Source organism: Gavia stellata, chromosome 1, assembly GCF_030936135.1.
Source record: "Gavia stellata isolate bGavSte3 chromosome 1, bGavSte3.hap2, whole genome shotgun sequence".
NCBI lineage: Eukaryota > Metazoa > Chordata > Aves > Gaviiformes > Gaviidae > Gavia > Gavia stellata.
In genome coordinates this window covers 86,217,823-86,234,794 of record NC_082594.1, presented here as the reverse complement: position 1 = coordinate 86,234,794, position 16,972 = coordinate 86,217,823, and the positions used below count along the sequence as shown (strand labels likewise).

At 42.8% G+C, this 16,972-nt stretch overlaps 1 protein-coding gene across 1 annotated transcript in view; it reads left to right on the top strand.

The window, feature by feature from the left end:
* The first annotated feature begins 3,646 nt into the window (after positions 1-3,646).
* MAP3K15 (mitogen-activated protein kinase kinase kinase 15) overlaps positions 3,647-16,972 on the top strand; it is a 98,154-nt gene continuing 84,828 nt past the window's right edge. Inside the window, exon 1 of the mRNA XM_059820202.1 lies at positions 3,647-3,980. Within this exon, the coding sequence (XP_059676185.1) occupies positions 3,647-3,980 (334 nt within the window). The remainder of the gene's footprint in view (positions 3,981-16,972) is intronic.

Here is a 16,972-nt window from a genome sequence, read left to right as displayed (position 1 = left end):
CGGGGATGGACTCCTGGGCACCTCCGCACAAGGTGTGATGGATGCCCAGGATACTGCGCTGGCAGGCAGTCTTCACGAAGTGCTGCCAGGGCACGGGCGGGTGGATTTGCACTTTGGAAGAACATCTCAGATCAGCAGATTCCCCGTGGACCTGGGTGTCTTCTGGTCTACTTGGCTTTCCCTGACCCTGGGTAAAATGGGAGGAGCCCTCTTTATAGCTGAAAATGTTAGAGTGCAATGAAATTGCAGCCTGACATTTATGCCACCAGTTCTAGTGTGTGCTTTCTTTTAAAAAAAGGAAGCTAAGGTATGCTGTAGCTATATATGCATCAGGAGAAAGGTGGCATGTCTGCCTGTGAATTCAAACTTTGTATAAATTTACAGCTCAGCTTTACAGTTTGAACTGTAAGTTTGTAGCCCTGGGAAAAAAAAGGAAGGACTTGCTCCCTGTTAGCCCAGTTACGTCTAGAAAAACAACTGCTGCTCAGGAATTTGCAAAATGAAAAAAAAAAAAAAAAAGGTGGTTTCAAGGACATCTATTTTCTTTGGAGCACTTGCTGTCTTCATGAATTGCAGCGAACATATTGCTATATTGCTCCTAATGTCTAAGTGGTAATTAATATTCTGCCCGAAGTGAAGCAAAGCGCTGTCTCAGAAAATTGTGGCATCATCTTTACATTACTGTATAAGAGCAAATGTTGACTTCTTGGTTTTATGCTCGGTTTTGTTAGGCTGGGTTCTGTGCAAAGGCAAAAGGTTTTGGAAAGGTGTATGACAGCTGAATGTTCACTTCTGGCCCAGACCTGTGAATAGGCAACTCTGGGGACAGAGTGGCTCTTTTTATAACCTCATTACTGGACCATATTTCCAAAAGAGGAAAAAATGTTGCATGACTGACTGACCTTTTTTTTTCTAGATTTAACATTTTTTGGTTTGCAAAGAGTTCATATATCCCAAAACCTGAATCTTCCATTTATTCTCACTCAGGTGACCTGCAAGATCTGTTAGGAAAAATGCCCAAGGAATAATGAGGATACTGTTTGGAAGACTAGTCGATATACTTAAGAAAAGGGGAAAATATCTTTTTCTTAATTATATTCACATAAAGTATCTACTAAGAGAGACTGTCATTCTGTTTCAAGACCAAGCGACAGACTTCTCAGCAAGCAATTTAAAATGATACCAAATGTTAAAAACTGCAAAACAAAACCCAGAGACATCTTAGATCTACAACAAATCAGATTTTGATAATCTCTAGAAGGCAGAAAAGGCTTATTTATTATGTCTCAGTGGCATCCCGCTAAGCAATTCCAGCTTACATGTTTGTTCTGAATTAACACTTCAACAATTTTCAAGATTACAGAAAGCACCACACCATGCATCTGTTTTTCTGAACCCATTGAACTGCAACTTGGTTTTGCATGTTAGTTGCTGAAAGCCTAAGAATAATCTTGAGTAAGATAAATGCTGTCCTGTGCAAATAATCCCTTAACTTTGCCAGTACTGTATTTTTCATTTCAAGTTTTAATACCAGCTGTTGAACCCAAACTTTCTTATAATGCAAAAAATACGAAGTAGGATTTGTCTTGGAGAGGATCATACATGTATGATAAATGTTTGTTGGTCACAGGTTCAATGTGCACACTGAGTATCTTCTAAATGCAGATTTAGATTTTTCTCCTGTTACATCAGCTAATTGGTGTATTACTGGATCAAGGCTAATAGAGGTAGAGTTGTCATATAAAAAGGCTTGCTCTTGCCTGAAGAGGAAAGCTGCCAGGAACGCGTGGGGTCTCTGGTGGTCGTGGTATATCATTCCTCCAAAGTCTCATGTACTAGTGCTTTTGTCAAAAAAGCACACACACCCCCAACCTGTGGACCAACTCCAACAGTTTATTTGCCCCAAACTCTTCAAAATGAGGAACAGGTTTGCCTCTTAAATTATTTCTCCACATTCTCTCTAAAATCTTTACAAGCCACTAAGCAAACATGAACACTGCACAGCGCTATGCTATCCTCACGTTGGAGAGCTTCTCAGAAAGACTGGCTACTGCAATTCTTATTACAGTCACCAAACCATAGTGCCAGAAACCTGAAGAGGAAAATACTGTGCTGTAAGTCTTCGGTTGTTGCTTTTGTGGTATTACAGCACATGGTAAAAAATTAACCTCTGATAGCCACAAGGAGCCATGCTGCAGCAGAAGGCAAAGACGCTGTTTGTTTAAAACCTCTTCTGTCACAGTGAGTGAGAAATGAGATTAAAAAGCTTTCCAGACAGGTTTACTACTTCAAATACAAATTTGCTTGAAGACCGCAGTTTTCCACTGATCCTTCGATCACTGGTAGGCCGTGGTCTCCGTAGGGTGTATTGGCGTCCTTTTGACAGCTGGGGTACAAGGCCGAGATACAAAGTTACCTTCCACTTTCTCTTGCTGCGTACATCAGCAACTTGCCCAACAGTGGCGCCAAAGCTGAGGCTGCTGTCGTCAGTTTAGCTAATAAGAAAAATGTCTTGGGAAATGGGATGCTCAAAATTAATTTTGTTCTTATAAAGAAGCCAGGAGTTGCCGCAGAGTTTCTAGGAGCTGATTTTGCCATGATCGTGGGAGATTTTAAAGAAAAGAGAAGGAATTGGAGGACGAACTATTATCCAAAGCTCTGATACAGTTTGTCCGTGGTCAAAGTCATTTGAACAATTATGGAAAGAAGAATGAGTGGGCAAAAAGCTATGATAGAGCGAGTTGAGGGAAGAAACAGCAGCAGCAGTTGCCTTTGCTTCTTAAGAAACAGGGCAGCTCTAAGACGCCAGCAGCGGACAGACCCCCGGCTTAGGAGGAGGGGCCCCTGCTTGGGCGGCTCGGGAGGAGGAAGCCCTTTCGGGGCGGCGGCGGGAAGCCCAGCCGGGGCTGAGCCGGCTCCTCACGGCAGACGGCGGGTAAACGGTTCCCAACGGCCGCGCGCGCGAGGCGGGGAAGCGGGAAGAGCCCCTCGCGGCTGCCCGGGGGAAGGGGGCGATGGCAGCGCGACGCGCGGGTTGCTCGCTGCAGGCCGCTCGCCTTAACGTAACCCCTGTAGCCCTCAGAGGAACCCGAGCGGGGCGCGCGGTGCTGCCGTGTAAAACAATAACAACAGCCACAGCGGTAACAGTGGAGTAGCGGGCGGTGCGCCGAGGTACAGCTTTGCACGGCGAGGGGCGGGGAAGGGAAGTAATAAACGAGGCGCGGTCGCCCCGACGGTGCTACCTCCCCCTCAGTACCGCTTTGGTCGCGGAGGGAAACGGGGCCTTGTCCCGGGAGGGCACGGCGGACCTGTCCGGCTGTGCCGCCGGGGCAGGGAGCCGGCCTCCGAGCCGCGCCGTGCCGTGCGGCTCCCCCGGCCTGTCCCGTCCGAGGAGGGCGGCGCCGAGCTCGGCTCCGCACCGGCCGCCTTCACCTCGCCCCACCTCGTCCCTGTGCGGGAAGCGGTGCCGCCCAGCCCAGCGCCCAGCCGCGGAGGCAAGGGGAGAAGCGCGGGCGGAAGGGCCGCGCGGAGGGAGGGAGCCGCCTCACCTGCGCCGCCGGAGTTTGCCCAACTGTTTGCGATGGGGCGCGGCCCCGCCTGAGCACCTGCCGGCAGCCACCGGCTCCCCTCAGCCCTCGACGCTGCTATGGAGAGCCCCGCGGGCGGCAGCGCGGCAGCGGAGCCGGCACACCCCTGCGCAGAGCCGGAGCTGCCGGCCGCCGGCCCGGCTGAGGCGACGGCGGCGGGCGGTGGGGAGGCGGCGGAGGTCGGCGCGGCAGCCCCGCGGCCGCGCTGCCTGCGGGCCGTGTACGTGCTGAACGACCCGCCCAAGGGGGGCGCCGGGGCGCGGAGTCCCGAGGCCGGGGCGCGGCAGTGCCTGCTGCGGGCCTGCGAGACCGAGGGGGCCCAGCTCGGCACGGTCAACTTCGGGGAGCTGGACTTCGGGGAGACGGCGGTGCTGGACGCCTTCTACGACGCCGGTGAGCAGGCGGGGCTGAGGCGGGGCTGCGGGGCGGGGGCTCAGGCTCACCCCTGCCCTTGTGCCACCTTCCCGGGTTGTGCGGGGTCACGGCCAGCCAAGCTGGGGGAGGCTCGGTAAGGGTGGTGCTGGAAAGGCCATAGAAGAGGGGGAATGGGGCAAATGTGAGACTGCGAGGGCGATCTTGAGAACGGTTGTGGAGACAGGAAAATGGCTGTGAGGGGAACCTCATGTAAAGGGAGCAAGAGCCCTGTCTTCAGGACCATCCTGCACATGGAGGAGGAGGGGTGAGAAAAAATTCAGGCTCATAGACCAGCTTTTTCAGTCAACACGGTGTGTTGCCCCAGCAAGACTGTGGATCTTACGGTACCAACCAAGCCTTAAGGAGTAACAAAATTCTTGCTGGTGTGTTTTGCTAAGAACCCTCTTCCAGCTCCCAGCCTGGTTGGGAGCTTAGAGCGAGACATAGCATGAAGACAGGCCAGCCAGAAGCCTCTGATCTGGCTTGGGCAGATACTTCAGGTTCACTGCTCTAACTCCAGACCTGGACAGTGAAATTGGCTTGCATGCGGCCAGGAACAGAGTGATCCAGCATTGCTCTGGACAAGGGAGTGTAGAAGCGTGCCCTGAGGAGGAAGACTTACGAGTATTCTCCACCCTGTCCAGGCTCCAGCTGGTGACTGGTGTCTGATGGTTCAAAGTAAGCTGCTGTCCCTCCTCCACTCAAAAAACACCTGGCTGGTTGGGACTATAGCAGAGAATTGTGAGCTTTTTGAGCAAGCAGGGGAAGCCCCTGAGTCAATAGGTATTATTAAAACTAATCAAGGTGAGTATGTGGACATGTTGCAGACATACTTCTTCTCGTATTTGTATAAGCAGGTATTAGGAAACTGGGGGGTTCACAGACTCCAAAGAGGGAAAGTACTGTGAAGTCCCTGTTGATGTCCGTCTTTCACAAGAACAACTTTGTTTTGCTCATGAGATATGTTAAAGAATACTTCTTAAAACTTTAGTCTTATTTTAAATTCTCATATGATGATGAGTCCATTTCATCCCCTGATGAGTCACCCAAATATTGAGGAACATCACATCCGTTGTTGTTGTTTAACTACCCAGTCAGGGGATTTTGTTCTATCTCTGCTAGCAAGATTGATAAGTGTGTAATAAATACATTCTTTGTGTGTCTTAGTATATGACTATGAACTAGCAATTTCTTTGTGTGTATCTCCAGTATTTTTGTAGCCCTTCTGAAGGTAAGCATAAGTGTACTCATCAATGCAAAATTATTTCTCTGTTTCTACTAATAGTCCTATTAATGTATTATGCACACACCTGCTCTGCATTGCACTGAGAGCTTGAAACAGTTATTTAAAATGTTTTCTTAAGTTGCTGCATTCTGAAGTGAGTGCCTCTTTTCTCGGAATGTGGCTTACCTTCGCAGACTTTTGCATTCAAGTCATCTTGTAGGACCAAGATCATTCTATCAGTGATTAATATCACTTTGTCATAGTAAAGTGCCTTGTTACTGGATACTCCTGCAACACTCATGTCCAGGTGTAGTCAGCAAATACTTTATATCATTTTTAGTGTCCATTAAAAACTAATTGAATAGTCCCGAACCAGGAATTGTTCCAAAGGAGATTGTTCAAAATAGTCATTGTGTGGTTTTCTTACCAGTAGCAACATTTTGAGATCAGCCAGGGGGACAACTTTTTAATTTGTGTAATGTGAACCTTTATTTGGCTAACTTTTTGGTCAAAGCAGCATCCTTTAACGATAAGTTACCTGTATTAAGAGAATCTCAAAGTGTATTAGCATGAGTCACCTTTATCAACCATACCTGCAAGGTTGCAAAAAGCAGAGAGATTTATTTGCCTGTATATACTTTTTTGAAAACCATGCTGAATGTATTAGTATTCATATAGTATTCATTGTCAGGGATCCCAAATTAACTGCTATTAACGGCAGTGTTACCCTGAAAATGCAAGCATCCTTATTTAAAAAAAAAAGCTGTTAAGTATAAACAATCATTTTAATAGAGTATTTATTTTGCTCTTTTGTTGTTTTAATATTTTAATAAGTAGCTCTTCTAGCATCAACATTTTTAATAGTTTTTTTTGTTCTTGCATTGTTGCAGGTACTGTCTCTTTTTTTAAATTAACATCTCTGTAGTTCCCTTTTATCTTTTTTTAAAATAGTCAGGCTGTACTGACATTTGCCCCATCCTTTGGAGTTTTCCCGATTCCTATGGTATGTCTAAAATTGATGTTCAGAGAAATCCTCAGTCAGAACCTTCAAACTTACAAAATTATGCTGGCACATTGAGGAGAAGTGTCTTAGTACTTATTGCTTCATTTCCTCCTACTGCATGCTAGAGATGAGGAAATTTTTCGTTCCTTTAACAGTGTCATATAGAGTAATTGCATCTTCTCCCTTCAATTCTGCAAAGGGACAAAAAGTATCCGTTATACTTTTCACTTTACTGTTTTTCTTTCCTTTTCTTTTTCTTTTCTTTTTTTCTTTTATCTTTCTGGTATCAGCTAGCAGTGGACCTAAATTTCATACTGGATTTTCATTACCATGGATTTTAAATTGCTGCCTCTTTTTTTTTTTTCAGTTCTCACTTTATGTACAATGATGTGTCATTGTTTCTTGAGAACTTTTGTTACGCCCTTCTTGTTTTCTTGCTCTGTGTTGTTTATTGGTGGGTTCTCCCTGCCTCATGTTTTGGAACACATATCAAGCTATTATCAAAAAATGCTGACTCTGATAATTGTTCATTTACATGCAACATTCTTAATCCACTACCGTGCAATTTCTTTAATCTTTGAAAAATCAGTCCTTTTAAATTTCTATATTTTATAGATACAATTCATTGTTGCCATATTCTTTTTCCAGAATATCTGTTGGGTTGGGACTGTGGCATCTATTCAGTTCTTAACAAAGAACAACATTAAGAATGAGTTTTAACATGAGCAATCCTGTGGCTCACGATGAACTTTCTGTGTTAGGACATTACCGTGTGTTTACTTTAAAAAGAAAAAATCTAAAGAAGTTTTATTACTGCCTGTGTAAGATATCAAGCAGATGTTTCCCATACTGAAGATATCTATTATAATGTATATTTACTTTCTGTACATGGGCAGAACCTTGAGAAGCAGTTCCTCTTGCTCTATTATGAGAATGGGAGTTCTCTAAGAGATGCTTGCCTATAGCCATCTCTTGGTTTACTGGATGGAACCTTAACCGTAAGTATCTACTTATGTTTAAAGACTGAGCAGTGAGCTCCATCTCATTGTGAATAGTCACTACTGGGGTCTTTGTTAAAAGTGCTATCCATCATCCCTTTTTCCCACTCTGCCTGAAATGGTAGCCATTTACTTAAAGTCATAAGACACCGCCCCCACTCCCCCCAGCAAGCTTATCTATCTTACTTCATACGAATCTATAATAAAATAATTCTTGGAATTGGTACCTATGATGACAAAACCAGCAAACTTTAAAGACAGAGTGCAAAGAAAAAGGTCAACAGGAACCTCGTTTTCCTGTCTGCAGGCAGATTTTCTAGTAGATGATTTTTCAGTAAACCACTGAGAAGAGTGCTGTGAAAACACCTGTATTCCATAATAAGTGTGATGTCTCTTTTCTCCTTGAGTGCACTCATTACTGACTTCCCATCATTTGCAATCTTATCATGAATGGAAGTGTGACTTATGCCTTCAGTTAGTTATTGCAGACCAGCAGGTGATGCAGAATGACCCTGATTTTAAGAAATCACTACATTTTCTAAGATGATTTGCTAAAGGGGAACTACAGCACTTGCGAGAGCAAATTTACAACAGATTGTGGAATAAGGGCTTGATAACAGAAAGATGAGGTCCCTTTGCTCAGTCTGTGCTGGAAACAAGCTGTTAACAGAGTAATTTATGTTATGCAGAAGTGGGTGATGGTATCTACCTAATAGAGAAGCAACAAGGATGCCTGCATACATTGACTGTATCTCTGGGAAGAAAGAGAGGCAATATTTTTAGACTGAAAGCCACAGATACCAGGCATTAGTGTGAAACTTTTTTTTGTGGAAAATAAAAGCAATTTTACACAGGAACAGTGAGCCTAGGAGCTAACTGAGGATCTTTTAAATTCTTCAGAATTATCCCATGCAGAAAATCAAACTACAGGCACTGTAGTGCGTTCATAAACAGCTTAAGGGACATAGTGAAAAGCTGAGCATGGCTTGGTTAGTGATGTTACAGATAGTGATTCAGCTTCCTTGTGCTCTTAGTATAGCTGCAAAGGCTCTTTCTGTTCTGGATGTACTAAGAAAGCAAAAATGATGTCAGAGTTAAGTGTTTGACCTGTACCTATGGAAGGATGATATAATGAAAGAGATGTAGCTTTTACTTGTCTGCCTGAAACTTACTGCCTGAAGTGCTACAGTGTTTGTCTACAGTGTTAAGTGAAGGAGTGGCCTCTACATTTGTATGAGTTTTGGATGTTTCCGTTTTGGTTCTGTGAAATCCAGTTTCTGTAGCTGATCATCCTTCTACCTCATGAGAGTTGTACAGCAATCTGTTTTGAGGCTTGGAATATTTCTTCGACCGTTTGACCACAGCATTTAGAGATGACTGAAGTCAGCGGGATGAAAGTCGATTGAAAGGAAGACAAGCTAGAGAGAGAATGAAGTCTTGAAGAATAAAGCTAAAAGTTTGCCTGAGAAAAAATAGTATTCCTGTGATGATCGAGGAAACTATGTCAGATCATTTGTGAGTATAGTGGAATATTTTGAAGTCTGTTTCTGTTGGTTTGCTATGTATGAACTTCTCTGACCAACACCCTGCATGATAAGGCAGCCCCAAAATGCGTTGTCTGATACCTGTCTCTACAGCCCCATCTTCACTCAGAGCCGATGTTAAACTTGGGAGGGGGCCCAGACGCAGTCTGAAACATGGGTCCTCCTTACTTCTGCACCATAGTTGAACCACTCTTAGCATAACCCTGATTTCTTGTCCCTGAAACTCTTTTTCTTCATGTTACACCATGAAAGGGGAAGGAGGAAATGTATGTTCTGGACCCTAATTTTCAGGCTCTGGCAGCCACTGAAGGAATCATCGCTGCCTGTACCCAGTTGCTTGCCCTGAAGCCCTCTGCCCTCTGAAGGCCAGTGTCCCCACTTCAGAATTGGCAGGGACGCTTCGACTTCTTCAGCCCAGAGGCTAGTATGTCAGGGTACAGTAAACATCTATCAGTAGTTTAAGCTAATATACGGCATGGTCGCTAGTGTAGTTGAGTAGGAGGCACATGTTTGTCTTGCTGACTCTGCTGCAGGGATTGTAATCTCTGACAGGAAGGTGAGAATGACAGCTGAGTGTAATAACTTCTTAAATAAACTTTGACAAACCTTCCTCCTGCAATTTATCTTTGCCCCTGGGTGTGACAGTGAACAGTGGGGAAGGGGTTAAGGGTTAGGTCTCTGATGCTTACCTCAGCAGGCAGGGTTTGCTGTTTTTCTGAGGAATACTTAATAGTTTTCCTTTGCTTTCTTTTCTCCTGCAACTGGCTCAATGGCTAGGGATGTATTTGCTTTAAATCTCAGGAGATGTATATACCACAGAGTACAGAAATGTGAAGAGAAGCAAACCAACCATCTTCAGAATGGGAAGGTGGTGGCTGAGAGGTTAGGGCTAACTAGGTTGGATATTGTGCTGCTTTAACACAACAGCAGAGCTACTGGGACCTGATCTTTTATCTCTGGGTCGTACTGCACATCTAAAGTGACTACAGCTGTCTCCAGCAAAGCTCTGCATTGTACCATCAAACTAAATATTCTGATAACAAGACCCTGTAATATACCAGTATTGTAATCCTTTTATATCCAAGTGCATGAGGTGAGTTTTAAATGACAGTAACAAGCCTGATGCAATCCATCACATCTATATGTTACTATCTGTATAGTATATAGTATAGTATATCACATCTATATGTTACTTTTTTTTGTGTAATGGTTGGACTTGATGATCTTACAGGTCTTTTCCAACCTTAGTGATTCTGTGTCAGTATTAACTCTCTATGTTATGATAAATCTCAGGTGCTGTGACACATGCATTACATTCAGGAGGTGTATTTTGCTTTAATGATATTAGTTGGGATCAATTTCCAACATGAACTCTTCTTGCAGAAATGCTTATTTGCGTTCAGAGATTTGCACGCATTCGCTCAACAGTGGAGAACATTATTTTCTATCTGTCAGCTGTGAAAAATGTCTTTGTATCAACTCCATTGCTTTTTCTGTGTGTAACCTGAAAGGCTTCACTTTGGTTCAACTTGCATGTATTCTATGAAATAGCTCCTTTAATACCAGTTGAACGAGCTTAGAAACATGCCAATAAATAACCATACATCGTTTATCAAATAAATAACCATAAATAGGTTATGTGGAATTAATTAACTTTCCTTTGGTATATTGCCATGGGCCAAATGCAAGGTCAGAGCTGTACTCAGAGAATGATGAAGACCTTAAAAACAAAAAGAAGAAATGTACCTTGATTCTCTAATGGAGAGAGATTCGGTTTTATTACTTCCCCTTTTGGATCTAACATCTCTTTCTAGTTGTAATGGGTCATATGGAAAGAAATACTGACAATCCAAAACCAGTATGAGTCCTACCTTTTAATGAAGCTTTGAATGGAGTTGTTTGCCTCTCTCAAAATCTGGTGCTAACCATGCAAATTTGGACTTGTTTCATTGTTCCAAGGTGAGAGAATGTACGTGTGCATGCACTGTCTATCTGAAGTGACTCATTTCTGTGCCGTGACTTTTGGATAAAGGAAAAAAAAATTAGGAATGAACTTTTTTCCTGTTCTTTCCTCTGCATGAAACTTACTTACTTGCATGAAACTTACTTACTTGCATGAAACTAACACAATAACAAAACCAAAAAACAACCCAACCTACAACTTCCCTTTTTCTCTGCGTGCCTTTCTGTCTTCCTGAGCTTAAACATTAAATCTGAGAAAGCTTCCTGGAATATGACTGTGAACCCTGTGTCACTGGGTTTTGTAGCTGGGAACACTACAGGTGTTCTAGGTGTTGAATCAGCTGAGAAGGAATCTTCTTCCTGAATATAATACAAATTGTGTGTGTTTCCATTTTGTTTTAATTTACTCTGCAAGTAAATTATGATTATGATTAAAAGTGTTATTGATTCTCACTAAATAGACTTAGTTAGACAAAAGCTTTTGTGCCCATTATAGCCATTACAAATGATGTAGAAAATTTGAACATTTAGGGTTATTCTGGAGATATGAATGACTGCATCTATCTTGAGCTGCCTTTGATCTGAAGACCAATTGTTGTCACACTTACAGCCCTTGAGAACACTGCAGTTAGGGTGGTTTTTGTTTTGTTTTTTAAATAGTGCTTAAATGTTTTTTTGGAAATGAAGCATTTCTGGAATTCTTCATATAAATAAATGTTGTTCTGATTACTGATAGGAGAAAAACAAAGTGCTGACTGTGCATACCAGTCAGTGAATTCTAAAGGTCACCTTTTTTGTTTTGTTTAAGAATGATATACAAACATATTTTTCAATATAGTTCCTAAGTTACTGTGAAGAAATCTGCTGTGCCACTTGACCATGAGACGTTTGCAAGTAGATCTCTGGTTCTACCTTGTTGCATTTCAAGTTGACTATTAGTGATATCGGAGAGCTCCTGAAAAGAAGTTGTACATGAGGCTGACAAGCTTGAGTCAAGGAGAGTGGGCACATGAGGCTGCATGTGGGATCCTAGTTCCCGGCCACTCATCTCCTTCACAGTGATTGCATGCTTGTTCAGTCTTGCTGTGCTGTGTGTAGCATATTCTTCATAGGTTTAAGAATTGTTTCTGTAAGAGCTAAGGTCACAAAGTTAAGTTAAAAAAAAAAAAGGAAACATTTCCTTATGTGAGTTAATTATATTGCTTTAATTTCCATTCTCCCATAAAATAGACAAATTATGATAGGTATGCAGTAGCTTATTTTGTGTTCCGCAGTCATGTCCTGCTTTTATCTGTGTAATCATACATTGCTTTTTGAATCGTCAAATTACACTTGCATGTTAACAAATGTTGATGTACTCCCTAGTTAAAAAGTAACTAATGTTCCTGGTTTGCAGATGTAGAAGCTTGAGGTAAAGCTCTTCTGATGTGTAAGGAGTTGGTGCAGAACTTCGGTGAGAACTGCAGACTTTTTGTCTTCCTCTATATTCTGCTTATAAGATGGCCTCAAGTTCAAACTCACTGGCTGTCCACGCTGGCTGCAAACCTGTGTTTGGTCAATACTTCGGGCATGCTGCTACTTCGATGCACATGGAGGAGCAGCCCCAGCAGTGGTTGCTTGGCTTAGCTGCTCCCTCTTTTCACACTGCAGTGGTGTTACATGGCTGAAATTAGGCTGTCAAGATATGTGTAGAGTCTTTCTTAGGAGAACCTCAACATGGTTTGCCACTTGCAGGAAAAACTTGTGAACATGGTAGGCTCTGTCTTGCACTTCAGCACGGATGTGAATTGCTTTAGCCTTAGGTTACCTTTGAACAGCAATGTGGGTGACTGAGACTGAGCCAAGAGAGGGAGCGCAGCTGTTGCTTTATCCTGCTCCCTGGCACAGGCTTGCTATAAACAGCGAAGCTCTGGTCTCTGCTGAGGTCAGTGTGATTCAGCTGGCAGCTGATGGGCCAAATGTGTCCCACAGTATGATTCCACCTAACCTGTCTTCTTTCTCTCGGAAGTGCTGCAAGTACCTTCATCTTTTCCTGGGAGGTTGGGGTAGCTATAAAGGCATGCCAGGAGCAAAAGCTGCATCACTGTAGTCTGCAAGGAGGGACCCAAAGCTGGAATGTGAATTCTGATACTTAGAATTATTGGATCACTGTGTCATGATAAACTGTGCTCACTTTTTTTATCCTTCGTAATACTCAGCCTGACAAGGTAAATGATTCTGCTGTGGTGTTCAAGGTGGTAGAACTGAAACTTTTCAGATATTCTCTGGTAAAGCTTCTCCTGCCTGTTTAAGAAAACATGTCTTCATGCACAAAACTGTAGCTAAACCAGTGATGGTCATTGGCCTCTCAGCAATTTGAGAAATGTTGTCCACTTAGTATCTAAAGCTTTTGAAGTCTAAGCCCAAAATGCATTCGTTCTGGAAAACAAAAAAACAGGTTAGGGGCTGACTGCTGGAAAGCAGCTCTGTGGAAAGGGACCTGGGAGTCCTGGTGGACAACAGGATGACCATGAGCCAGCAATGTGCTCTTGTGGCCAAGAAGGCCAATGGCAGCCTGGGGTGCATCCAGAATAGTGTGGCAAGCAGGTCGAGGGAGGTTATCCTCCCCCTCTACTCTGCCCTGCTGAGGCCGCATCTGGAGTGCTGTGTCCAGTTCTGGGCTCCCCGGTTCAAGAAGGACAGGGAGCTGCTGGAGAGGGGACAGCAAAGGGCTACAAAGATGATTAGGGGACTGGTACATCTTTCTTATGAGGAAAGGCTGAGGGACTTGGGTCTTTTTATTCTGGGGAAGAGAAGAGTGAGGGGGGATCTTATCAATGCTTATAAGTACTTAAGGGGTGGGTGCCAGGAGGATGGGGCCAGTCTCTTTTCAGTGGTGCCCAGTGACAGGGCAAGAGGTAATGGGCACAAATGTGATCATAGGAAGTTCCATTTAAACATGAGGAGGAACTTCTTGACTTTGAGGGTTGTAGAGCACTGGAACAAGCTGCCCAGAGAGGCTGTGGAGTCTCCTTCTCTGGAGATATTCAAAACTCGCCTGGATGCATTCCTGTGCAATCTGCTCTAGGTGAACCTGCCCTGGCGGGGGGTTGGACTAGATGATCTCCAGAGGTCCCTTCCAACCCCTATCATTCTCTGATTCTGTGAAACTCCCTTGTAAATTAGTATGATAATGAGCTTTCACTAAAATTAAGTTTCCTACTGGTGACAGCAGTGCTTTCCATGAATTGTGGTACTCCATTGCCTCCAAGCCTGTTGAAAACAGAGTTGTAGATTCATGAAATTGATTGTGGAGAAAATAAAGGGGGAGTTACTTTGTTTACACTTGGGATAGTGATTTATTTGCCACTTGATTGCTATCCCCTCTCCTCCTCCCCCCGCCCTCCCCCCCCCCCGCCCCGCCTTTAAATTTGTTACAAATATTTAGTAGGTAGCTCAGCCAGAAGAAATTGTATTGAATCAAGGTCTTTGCCTTAGCAATCACAGAAAGGTTTCAGGCTTTGTCTAATGCAGAAAAATATTTGTCCATAATAATTTCACTCAGGTGAGACTAACTGCATTAATTCTCCTGTTGCTGCCTTCCACTCACAGCAGTTGAAGAAAGAAAAAAGATATTCTTTTTTTTTAATCCTGCTAATTTTTATATGTGCTGAAGGAAGAGATTTCTTGTTAGTTTTGCCTTTGCTCTGAGAGTGATGAAACTGGAGTTGGCAATTGGTGAATGAAAACAGTACAAGGTTGTATTCTGTCTGTGTGTTGCTTTCAAACAGTACCAGACCAGTCATCTCTGCTGCTCTAATCTTAGTCGAAAATAAAAAATAAAAAAGGAGAAAAGCTAATGTTTACAATCGTGTTACTGCTTGGCACTAGGCTTCCTTTCTTAGCAGAGCTTCTGTGTGCACAATGCTGTTTAACAGAGCAACTGTCTGCTTTTATCAGCATCCTCTCTGCCTTTTGTGGAACTGAGTTATTTGTTTCAGATATTTTCTTTGTAAGCAGATGCCTGACAAACTTCAGTCTTTTTAAACCCAGTTTGAGAAAAGGACATGATTACCAAGCTTAAAGCCAGACATTGTGCCTGTTCCTACTAGTCTTGTTCATGGTCCTTAATATAATTGACAAATTATGGGTGATTGTCAGGTGGAGAAAGTGGTTGAGATGGACTTGTTTTGTTTTCATGGTAATTAAGTTTCAAGTTCATAAACTTACCTTTTTGCTAATTATAATAACTACAGAACAAAACTAGGTAAGTCTTCATTTTTTTTTTTTAAAACGAGAAACTAGCTTGACTTTCTGGCTTGCAATCAAGGCACAAAAGAATGCTTGATTATTTTTTTTATTATTGTTATTTTTTTACCCTTTAATGCCTCTTCAGATTCCTAGTTTTGCAGTAGTGATTGCTTCTGAGAAGATATAATACGGCTTCTGAGAAGGATAACAAGTTAATTTCCTTAACTTTCGGTATTTGGGACAATTTTGAAGACGGATATTCAGAATTTAGGATCTTAAATTTAAACTTTCTTGCATACTCCCACCGTGACACATTCACAAGGTACAAATTAGCAATGTACTGTTGATCCTTTTCCTTCAATATGACTTCAAATTTGAGTTTCCACCTTATAGTCCCTGAAAGAGGTGGCAGTTGCTATGCCACCCTGTCTGTTTAATAAATCTGTGAGGCCTCAGATCTGACCATGGTAGTCGTTCAACCCTAACTTTGAATTGTGTTTCATCAAAGCTGAGAAAGCTTTAAGGATTCATGAAATATGAATGCTGCACTGTGTCGAATAGATCCCTTGCTCCTTCTGGAACATATGCTGCTATTCATGAAAATACTCACTATTATATTCCCTGAATGCTTTTAACAAAATGCTTGAAAAATATGCTGATTCAGTCTTGTCTTGCAAGCCTAATACTTAATTCCAGCTAGTGAACAGCAGCCAAACTCTAGTTCCAAAGGAAAAAGCAGTAAATGCCCACTTTTAGCAACTTTTGACATCATCTGATAGCCTGGGTGTCTCATAGTCATACCGCACTCCAGAACACAGTAAAAAAGATGGTGCTAACGGTGTGGAGGCAGCCTTGTGGCTGGCCTGGCTACAAATAAGAACTGTGCTGTAAAAGCACAGACCCAGTTTTCTGGCTTGGTCCATAACTACATGACAGGCTGTCAGAGCACTGACTCTGGGTATTCTCCAGCAGAATTCAGTGAATGTGACTAGTAACATCCTTTCTTTGGAAGCGGCATAACGCAGGGAACTACGTTCTGTTGTCTTTCGTATCTTTGAGGTTGGTAATAAGATAATCATGAGATGTACTCAGTTACCAAACAACACCCCAGTGATGCTGATTGTTTACATACAGTCTGTCATGGTTAATACCATTGCTGTGATTATGAGAACTTAATCTTTGAATGAAGGCTAGTTTAGTCAAGTGAAATTAGGCAATATCAGAACTGATGGGAAGATTCTGCTGATATATGCTGAAGGTACATAGCCCATGTGCATCAAAACACCTCAGGACTCTGTACAGTGTTTGGATGACCTGATAACACAAATTTCCAAAACATTTTCTTGGAAACTACTTGCCATCTGAAAACGTCACTGCAGTAATTCATGTATTTCTTTTTTCCTCATTGCACCTGAAACTGTGCTTGTAAAACCAGCACACAGATTCTAGTGATATAAAATTCAGTGTTCTCCCTGCTCCATGGCTCAAGCTTTTTATAGGCATAGGCCTGTAGGTTCTTCCAATAATTTGCAGTTTGCTCTTTCTACCAGTTTAAAGTTATAAACTAATTTTTAGAGTGACTAATATAACAAACATTAGGATTTTTTCCACTGCTGAATTCTGATCTGTGACCTATAGTACACTACACTCCGATCACTGGGGCAATGCAGGGAAGCAGTCCTAGGGTGAATACACATGAATGTGGGGTAAAGCAGTCTGTCTTAGTATCGTGGCTTGGCACTCATCCTCTCTACAGAAGGTGCAATACACAGAATTCAGAAATCTTCAAAAGGGAAAATGTACTTAGTAGAAAAACTTGCACATTAATAAAGATGCTCACTGCTTCTGCAACCCTTTTTTTTTTTAGTTTTGTTTTTATTCTTCTTTACTAATTCATCCCCAAATCTGAATATGGTCTTTCCCCAAAATAAGAAGAAATGGATGCTCCATCAGGAAGTGCCAGAGATTTCATGAGGTCTGTTTGGGACTTTGGACACTGGAAGTACTCA